We start from the raw sequence: 10,869 nt of genomic DNA, 5'->3' as shown, positions 1-10,869 counted from the left end.
GATTGTATTACAAGAAATTGTGTGCTTCTTCTTCTATGATATTTGTATACTTTCAACTCTTTGGAATGCTCTTTGAAATGTCTGGGTTTTTTTCCCAGTACATGACTATACTAGTGGCTATACATGTGGCTCTATACTCGAGGCTATACACACTACTAATATACATGCTGCTATAGCTGTGTATTAATAGTGCACAACTGTAGCCGCCTGCATAGCCACGAACTATACTTGTGTACACCTACATGGGTCCCCTCTTTCTATACTCTCTCCTCTTCACGTGGCTATTCTCCCTATCTCTTGTAGTGGATCAATCATGCATGGATGTATATTATATACTTTTCCATTGTTCACACACACACACACACACACACACATTCACTATGTTCTTTGGTACACAATTTTCTAAATCATTTGTATCTACAAACTCTTTTAAAAGAAACATGTATATTTGTATGTAATTTAACCAAAATTATTTGATCTTATAAATTAATCCATTAAACGCATAATTGTTTTAAGAAATATAAGCTTCCAACCTCCATGGAAAGGAAGCATCAATAAAAGCTAAGTATAGAGTATCGAATTGCATCACAATGAATACACACATACATTGTCGTATCCCACATATATACCCCCACAGATGATGGTACACATCGACTTGCACACGGATATGATAGTGATTTGTTGTAGATTAAAGATAGATTGTAAGAGGGAGATGTGTGTGTGTGTGTGTGTGTGTGTGTGTGTGTGTGTGAGAGAGAGAGAGAGAGAGAGAGAGAGAGAGAGAGGATTGTGAGTGAGAGAGTGAGAAGAAGAAGAAGAAGCCCTCCAACATATAGGATGCCGCAAGTAGTTTTTGTAACAAGAATTGTGTCACTAAGAGACACTTTAGTCTATTAAAAAAAATATTGCTTAGCGACACTATTTGTGTCACTAAAAATATTATTTATAATGACTTGTTAGATTTGACATTCTTAGCCATGCATCAAGGGCCCGTTGTGTCACTTCCACTCACAATAAGGCCTCACAACCTTGAGTGAAAAGAATACCTCAAAAGAGTTTTTCAAATTGTAGAGCGCAAGCTATATGCTAAAAGATTCAAATTCAAATATTTAAAGAGAAGGTGTAATATCCAGTACTTGTTGTTTAAAGATGATATTTTAGTAGACTTTAAAGTCATTCCCATAGTGAATTGATCAACACCCACCTTCTCTATAAGGGGAGCTTGAGTCAAAGTTTCTAAAATTCTTGTTATTAAATTTTCTTATAATGCAAGACCTACGAGGATCAATTAAGAAAGTGCAAGATAACTATTGAGTTTGTAGAATGGAATAATAATATTTAGGGAGACTACACCTTTTTGTAGCTAGCATGATTTTTTTCCAAGAGCGTTTCTTACAACAATGTGAAATTGTAAGGCCTTAAGACCTCCCAAAAAAGCTCAAGGAGTCACTCTAGGACAGTGTAGTCGGTTGGTTATAAGGAAGTCACTCTAGGACAGTGTAGTCGGTTGGTTATAAGGAAGTCACTCTAGGACAGTGTAGTCGGTTGGCTATAAGGAAGTCACTCTAGAACAGTGTAATCAGTTTGCTATAAGGGAGGCTAGCATACAAGTTCGCATCAAGTAAACATTGTCAACATTGCATGTCCAAACTAACCAACGTTGTGTTAGTCATAAAAAGACACTCTGATAACTCAAATTGTTTATGGAAAATTATAGCTCCGTAACCAATTTAGAGCTTCTAGTGGTAGTTTCCATGAAATAACCATCCTCAATTGATATTCACAAAGGGTTTTCTTAATTTTCCTTAATGATGACTTCATATGCGTACACACAAATACACACATGCACGAATGAGGAAGAGAGCAAAAGAAAGTGCCTTGTTGCATCTCTCTATCTCTTGTGTGTGTGTGTGAGAGAGAGGGTGGGGGGGCACACTTACAAAAACAAAAGGTATTTGAGATAATAATAAAAGTACAAAACCTTAAATTGTCTCTCTTGAGAGTCTATCTTTTGTGTCTTTTCTGTAATACAATTGCACTCACTGTCGACAAAGAAAACTCAATCACATAGTTATTAAAGGCCATGAAACTATCTTGGGTAAATAAGCCTTTATACGAGGCGGATTTCCCATCCTTTATGTCAAAACAAAAAGAGGAACCTTCTAATCAATCAAAACAACACACATTCAATCATACATATAACATAGAGCCTATTTATCTAGAGTAAGAGATGCAAGAATGTGGCACATTTAATCAGTCACATAGTCCGCTGACTTCCCACCTGCGATCGGTAGTGATGCAGTCCTCAGTTTCCTCGAACGGAGTTGGAGAGCTGTCAGATGAGGGGCAAATATGACGTAAGAACCATTTCACTTTAGTCGGTGCAGTCGGCCAGATCAGGCGAAAAACAACGAACCACGCCAAAACGAGGAGGAAGGGAATGCCACCCACGATCACGGTGAACATCATGTTTTTCTGATACTTGAACATGGGTGGGAGAACGGCGAAGCCCGCCGCAACAAATGCACCCACCACACAGACTATGGAGAGTACTAGCATGATGGACGCTACGAGTAGGGTGTAGCTGAGAGATACGACGGTGGTGGCGATGTAGCGGCCTGGGACGGGTACTACGCCCACGAGTCCCGCTACGACGGTGGCAATAGCGAAGATGAAGGAGAGGCAATTGAAGGCCCAGAACACACGCACACCCACGTGCTGTTGCACGGCAGCGTAGGACTGGAAGGTAGATGGAGGTGCGGGGGGAGAGATCATTGGAGGAAGATCGTAGTACATGGTATAGTTGAGAGGCGGCTGGAGCCATCCGGCGAATGTAACGCTTGCAATCAAGGCAGCACCTACCAAGATAGCATTGGCCGCATCCACGTACACTTGCCGATCTCTGTACAGCCCCTCCAGATGGGCTCGGACGTCTCCCCTCTCCGTCAACTCCTTCTCGACGGCACCTTGATTCATCTCGTTGGCGTACTGCAATGCCGTTTTTCCAGATTTATCCTCCACATTTGCCATCAACTCTGTTGCAAACACTCTCCTGCACAGCTGTGCTACGATCTCCACCTCGCCTCGCAGCGTGGCCCAATGTAAAGCAGTTCGCCCTGTTTTCTCACCTCTCTTATTGACAGCATCTTGGCCCTTTCCCTCACTGTGTTTTTGAATGAATTGAGCAATATCTTGTCTCTTTGCATGGAGAGCAAGATAAATGGGCGGCAATTCATCGACTGCTTTTATAGTCTCATGTGCATGGACAGGTAGACATTTAATGGGCAGCACTTCCCGGAATAGACTTAAAATGTGGAAACTTGGCTGGAATTTGTTAGGAGGAATATAATCTAGATCAGGAACACTTAGATTGTGGGCGCGATAGTAGTCCTCCATGCATATAACAGCGTTCTCACACACCAAGCTTGAGAACTGTAGGCTTCATCAAAGCTATGAGTGCTTCAACAAAGTTTAAATCATTCCCATTAGCGACAGCAAGCAACAGGGGACTTTTCTTTTCCCCAGTTAATTCATTCAGGTTGGCTCTCCTTTCCGCAAGAGCTTGAAGGGCATCTATATTGCCTTCTACTGCAGCCCAATGCACAGCAGTTTTCCCATCTCCATCCTTCACATTCACCTTATTCTCACTAGTATGTTCACCAGTAACCGGGTGTTTGAATGCGGGAAAGCCAAGAATCCATTTCATCTCTTCACTTGTGCCGTAGGCGGCAAAATAATGCAGCAGAGTTGCTTCGTCTTTACCATACTTGGCTAATGGATCCACCTCGTATTCTGCAGGCAAAGCTGTAATGGCCTTGAGGTGTGCTTTGACTACCAGAATCTTCTTCTGATTGTGACCTTTAGAAATGGCTATATCGTTATCCTTGTTTTTCAGAAAAATGCTGGCTCCAGCTTTTGTTAGGACATCAATGACATTGGGGTTTGCAAGGTGCAGAGGAGTGTTTCCTTCGGAGTCGACAGCATTGACCGAAATGTTGTGCTGATGTAACAGCCATTTCACCGCCGCAAGCTGTCCACTAGCCGCTGCATAATGCAATGCTGTCCGCCCTTTTGCATCTGCTTCATTCACATGATCTACCATCACCATCTCGGCCATGAGCTCTGTGTTTCCACTCAGGGCAGAAAAGTGGAACAGGGTGGCTTTGTTACTGTCACCGGCTTGTTTACCTGCCCCAGCCTCCAGCAGCACACGAGCGGCATCCAGCTTTCCTTGCCCAGCAGCATAGTGCAAGGGTGTTCTGTCTTTATGGCCTTTCACATCGACCTCGACCTTGCCCTCGACCGGCCCGATCAGCACATGCAGTAGCTGCCTCACCACACTCTCATTTCCTCCCAAAGCCGCTGCATGCAGAGGGGTGTCCCCCTTACTGGAACGGTGGAGGATCACGTCCCGCGCAGCTGCTCCGGCGTGTTTCAAAAGAACTGAAACCACCCCCGCGTGCCCTTGCCTCGCTGCAAAATACAGAGACGTGATACCCTCCATCTCATGCTGCTGCCAACTCTGCGTGCCTTTGCTTGGCCACTTAACCATGGCATGCACATCTTCACCTGATCTCTTCAGCAGGTCATCCACTTTGCTCATGTCACCACAGAGAGACGCCCAGTGCAGTTCTTCCATGCCAAACTCCTGTAAGAGGGATCGCTTCTGTACCTCCAACCATGACTGGTACGTCCCCTTCAAACTCTCAGATCCTTCAAATCTTTCTTCTGAAAGCACGTGAAGTCTCTCTGGCAGCCAGAAGTCCTTCAACCCAAGGTTCTTAGCAGGCTCCATTCTTGAGGTTTGTTGGGCGCGCTTGGATCACACCTCTGGTCTTGAGAGGCTGCGCGTGGCAAATGAGAGTGACTAGTGTTCCACTCCAGGGCTGATGACTTTCTAGCCTACAAGCTTACAAACCTGATGCATGTCTCTAGAAAAGTTACTGCTAATAGACGATCGTGAGGGAGAGAGAGAGAGAGAGAGAGAGAGAGAGAGGATTGGTCTGTTCAGAAAATCGAAGATTGGGGCGCTAGAGAGGAGCAAACAAAGCAAGCTAATTAAGGAAATATAAGGCAAGGTCCATATGGTTCCGAAAACTTTAATACAGCTCTCGGACCTCGCGTCATACCAGCTTCAAACGACTCCTTTTTTCTTTTCTCTTTTTTTTTTTCCATGGCAGGGACTTTAAGTATGATGCAAACAATAAAAAAGCCACACTTTTTCACCTTCTTTGTTAAATAATAAGCGAGAGCACAATGGGAAGAGGTTAGCAGCATTAATGGCTACACTAAGTAGATTACACACGCGCACACATGACACCTCTTTTTACATGGTTGCATCATGCAGCCCGTTTGATATCTGTTCTTTCCAAGCATTGTAAACCAATGGCATAAAAAAATCAAGCTTGATTGAGATGCTTCTTGATTGTATATATTGTTTCGTATGCTTTGTGTAGGACCATGGTATCACAAAGTTCCCAACAAAAGATTGTCTTTAGCGAGTTACATCTTCTCATAGTCTTGCTAATTAGCTTCCGAAATGCATGTTAGTGAATGTGATCATAGACCCATACTCCAATCTGATGGTGTGACAATGCTACACGTTTATTCACAACAATCTTCTTGAAAGTATTTCTAGGCTTGTAAAAAAAAATTGTACACAAACAATTATTAACTTGACTTTTTAGAATTGTTATTAATTATATCAATTCTGAATTTTGACAGGGAGATTTTGCGCAGCTTTCTCTTATTTTAAAAGTTTCTTTATCGGCACATTTTTGAATTTGATGCAAAAAATACAATAGAATTTCTTATTTCTATGTATGTATGTATGTATGTTTATATATATATATATATATAAGACCTTCAGGAATGTTGCCATATATATATATAGGCAGTGATATGTGTGAACACACTTAGGACCGCCGGGACACTTTTTCCCTCTTTAGGAGGTTTTTTTTCTTGGCTTGTATATACGCCCATCTTTCTAGGACTAACTTATCTTTTGTACATTGACACAATCTAATACACTTGGTGTTGTGTGCATTCTTGCTTCTTCTTCTCCAAGCTTTGTGTGCTTTCTTGCAACCCTAATTCCAACAATTGGTATCAGAGCAGGCATCGGCTCCCAGGGCTATGCCGCAAGCACCCTCCGACTCACGTTCTCCGATTGAGGTGAGCTTTCACGAGCGCTTCCAGGTCCTTATACTCTGCAAATAAGCCCGTAAGGCTTAGCGTTCTCAGAAATCGCATCTAAGGTCGTTTCGGGCTCCGTTTTTGCATTTCAAGTTCTGCACAGGTGTTTTCGTCATTTTGTGCAAAAATTTTGACAGTGCAGTTTTCTGCAAAACAGGCATACGTATTCTATTGTGGCCCGTGCTACATAGCACGAGTTGTTTTCTGTTCACTCTTTGCTTCATTACAGGTAGCTTTTACATCAGTTTCAATCAGTGGCCATGGCTGATAACAACAATGATGTATTTCGCATGTTGTCTACTGAAGACAAACTGGATGGAGACAGCAACTACCCACTTTGGGCATACATGATGCAGCATGTTTTGGTTGCAAAAGGAGTGTGGAACATTGTGTAGGGTATGGATGTACGTCCAGGTTCTGTGGATGTAAGATCTATTGAGGATGTTGCAGGTTCTAGCAGCTCTACTGTTTGCTGCTGTTTTACCCACTGCTCAACAAGCTCGTTGGGATGGTAAAGATGCGTAGGCTCATGCCTTGATTGCACTTTCTGTCAAACGTAACATCACCCCACATATTCGTTCAGCTAAAACAGCAAAATAGGCTTGGGATATTTTAGCTGGTTTGTATGCGAGGCAAAAATCTCTTACCTCCTGCGTAAAGAACTGGAATTGAAGATTATGCAGGAAGATGATGACATGAATGTTTTTCTTACTGAGATTAAAGATCTCAAAGAACAGTTGATGTCTATAGGTGAGATTATTCCTGATCATTCTCTTGTGCACAGACTGTTCTTGATGCTTTACTTGAGACATATCAGACTTTTGCTTCCACGTGGAGACTTCTTGCTGAGGACAGACCTGATGCTGTCAAGTATGATACTTTAGTCAAGAAGCTCTTGCAAGAAGCGCAGTCCAGGCAAAACAAGGCCAGGCAGCGTGCAGTTGATCAAGCATTTATTGCTGCCCAGCAAAACAGAGAAGAAGTGGTAAGGCAGCCCCTTCCACTGTTTCTTCTCCTATTAGTAGGTCTGCAACTTCTTCTCCTTCCACCATAGGTAGCAACAATAAGTCTGAGAAGGCTCTTGATAAAGGCAAGAAAAAGACCAGGTACAACTATTGTAAGGCAAATGATCATGTCATTAAGAATTGCCCTAAGCTAAAGGCTAAAGAGGCAAAGAAGAAAGAGTCAAATGCAGCCACAATAGCGGATGCTTCTACAAATGCAGATTCTGCAAATGTTGTGCAGGATACAGAATGGACGTTTAGCGTGTATTGCCAGTATGATCCATCTGTACATGATGCATGTTTGGCAGTTTCTGTTGACTCTCATGTTTGGTATTTTTGCAGTGGTGCTACAAAGCACATTACCTCGCATCGTGATATGTTCATGTCTCTTGAGGCTGTCCTAATGGGAATACTGTCACATGTGCCAATGCGCTGCAAATGGCAGCGCTTTCACACTTTCAGATGCTTTGTATGTGCCGGGGATAAAGAAGAATCTATTGTCTGTCTCTGCGCTTGCTAAACTTGGACTTGTAGACAAATTTGTGGATGACAGATATACTGTTCATGATTTGACTTCTGATGATACGATTATTGTATCTGGCACCTTGTTTCGTGGGCTGTATAGGCTCAATTCTTATGACAAGTGTGTGGAAGATTCAGCAAATGCAGTTTCTGATGAAAAGGCAGTTTCAGATGCAAAACTATGGCATGCTCGTTTTGGTCATCTGAACTTTGCTAGTTTGCTGCGTTTGTAGAAATTTGATATGGTTGCTTCATTGCCCCCTCTTGAGGCACCATTGAAACATGTTTGTGAAGGCTGTATTTTGGGCAAAATGCAGCGTTCTACATTTCCAAAGGATGGTTCTGTGCGGGCCACTCGCAAATTGCAACTTGTACATAGTGATGTATGTGGGCCTATGCAAACTCCGTCATTTGGTAAACACTTGTACTTCGTGACTTTCATTGATGATCACTCAAGGCATGCATGGGTATATCCACACTGAAGGCAAAGTTCGAAGTGTTTTTGTGCTTTAAACAATTTTTTCTTATGGTTGAAAATGTATCCAATTGTACTATGGGCACCCTCCGTTCTGATCGAGGGGGGGAGTACATGTCTAAAGAGTTTGATGCATTTCTGGCTAGTCGTGGGATAAAACACCAATGTACAGTGCCGTATACCCCTCAACAAAATGGTGTTGCTGAGAGGAAAAACAGGTCACTTATGGAGATGGCACGATGTATGGTCAAGAGCCAAGCTTTGCCACATGTGTTTTGGCTTGAGACTGTCATGTGTGCTGCATATGTACTCAACAGGTGTCCCACTAAGGCCTTGCAATCTATTACTCCATACGAATCTTGGCATGGCAGGAAGCCTTCTATTGGTCACTTGCGTGTCTTTGGTTGCTTGGCCTATGCTTTAGTGCATGTACAACAATGCAGAAAATTGGATGATAAGGCTGTCAAATGCATTTTTATTGGCTACAGTGCTGAGAGCAAGGGTTATAGATTGTATCATCCGCAGTCAAAGCGTATCTTGATTAGTCGAGATGTTGTTTTTGTGGAAGATGCTGTGCAGCCTTTGTTATCATGTACCAAAGAGACAGGTGTGAGCTCACGGGATGTATTTGATACATTATTGCCTCTGTTTATAGGTGGGAATTCAAATGTAAGTCCTAATGAGGCAAATATTCAGCCTATGCAGATATCAAACGACATCATAGATCAGCCTATTTTTGATGCAGATTTACAAGATGGGCTGAAAATGAGCAGGCTAGAGGTATGCCTAAATGGCTCTGGTGCAAACCTTGTGTGATAGTAAAAATGATGCACCTATATCTAGTCGTACTCGTTCAGGTTTTCAGCATGCCTCTTATGCATCAGATTGTTATGCTTTGGCTGTGTCTAGTATGTGTGAAGAGGAAGAACCTCTTTCAATTGATGAGGCACAAAAATCAGAAAATTGGTTGGCTGCAATGCAAAGTGAATATGATGCTATAATCAAGAATGGTATATGGTCTTTATGTGATTTGCCTATTGGTAAAAAGGCCATTGGATGTAAGTGGGTTTTTGCCTATTGGTAAAAAGGCCATTGGATGTAAGTGGGTTTTTAAGTTGAAACAAAAGCCAGATGGCAGTGTTGATCGCTAGAAGGCTAGACTTGTTGCAAAGGGTTATGCTCAAGAAAAGGGCATTGATTTTGATGAGACCTTTGCTCCCACTTGTCGTATGACTACCATTCGTAGCATTTGTGCATTGGCAGCTCATAATGGTTGGAATGTACATCAGTTGGACATAAAGACTGCGTTCTTGAATGGAGATTTGCATGAGGAGGTGTATGTATCGCAGCCTCGTGGTTTTGTTCAAAGAGGGTAGGAAAACAAAGTGTGCAGGTTGAAAAAGGCTTTATATGGTTTAAAGCAAGCTCCACGAGCTTGGTATGAAAAGATACATGCATATTTGACTGCACATGGTTTTCAGAATAGTCCAACAGAAAGCACTTTGTATGTTAAACGTGTGGATGATGTACATCTAATCATTGCTCTCTATGTCGATGACATGCTGCTCACAGGACCAAATGAGAGTCATATTGCTGATTTTAAGGCTGATTTGAATGCCTCTTTTGAGATGTCAGATTTGGGGCATTTGCATCATTATTTGGGGATACAATTTAAGAAGTGTGATGGAGGTATTGCTTTGTGTCAGACAAAGTATATTGAGACATTGTTGCGGAGATTTGGCCTTGAAGACTGCAAGCCTATTGCTCCTGCAATGGAGACAGGTTTGAAGTTGAGTCTTCATGATGCTGGAGATCACTTTGATGTCACACTCTATCAGACAGCTGTTGGTTGCCTCATTTATGTATGCATTACGAGGCCGGACATTCAGTTTGCAGTCTCACAGGTGAGCAGGTTTATGCATAGCCCAGGGTCTCAGCATTGGAAGGCAGTTAAACGCATCTTTCGCTACTTGAGTGGCACCATACATCTTGGGTTGTTTTATCCCAAGGGGAGATCGTTGCCGCCAGATTTACATGCTTTTTCGGACTTAGATTGGGCTGGTTGCTATGACACAAGAGTGTCCACAAGTGGTTTTTGTTTCATGCTCGATAGCTCATGCATATCTTGGTTGAGCAAGAAGCAACCTACTGTGGCCACTTCTAGTTGTGAAACTGAGTACAGGGCAGCTTTCATAGCTACGGTTGAGTGTGTGTGGCTCAGACGGCTTGGCTGACTTGGGTGTTGGACAGGAGTCTGCCACCTCTATCTTCATTGACAGTCAGAGCGCATTGGCAGTTGCGAGAAACCCAGTTTTTCATGCTCGCACAAAGCACATTGAGGTGCATTATCACAATGTCAGGGAGAGACTCTCAGCAAGAGAGATCAGCTTGGCCTATGTGCCAACACAGGACAACCTCGCCGATCTTTTCACAAAGGCGCTTCCTCGTGAGAAGTTCGAAGCTTTCCGCAAAGCTTTGGGCTTGCTCTCCTTTGTGGACTGATCTACTTCGGGCATGGCACTCCCCTATACATGAGTGCCAGCTCTCGTTCACACCATCACTCCCAGGGGGGATTTGTTGCCATATATAGGCAGTGATGTGTGTGAACACACTTAGGACCGTCGGGGCACTTTTTCCCTCTTTAGGAGGTTTTTTCCCTCGGCTTGTATATAC

General features: G+C 42.9%; 1 protein-coding gene across 1 annotated transcript; it reads right to left on the bottom strand.

Moving 5' to 3' along the window:
* Positions 1-3,412: 3,412 nt before the first annotated feature.
* LOC147610469 (uncharacterized) lies at positions 3,413-5,003 on the bottom strand. The gene has a single exon (XM_086786575.1). The coding sequence runs from the start codon at positions 4,793-4,795 to the stop codon at positions 3,413-3,415; it is 1,383 nt and encodes a 460-aa protein (XP_086642701.1). The 5' UTR covers positions 4,796-5,003.
* Positions 5,004-10,869: the final 5,866 nt, after the last annotated feature.

This window comes from Cibotium barometz, chromosome 49 (assembly GCF_041138505.1).
Source record: "Cibotium barometz isolate CiBa-2024 chromosome 49, ASM4113850v1, whole genome shotgun sequence".
NCBI classification, from domain to species: Eukaryota; Viridiplantae; Streptophyta; class Polypodiopsida; order Cyatheales; family Cibotiaceae; genus Cibotium; species Cibotium barometz.
This window is presented reverse-complemented; position numbering and strand designations above follow the sequence as displayed.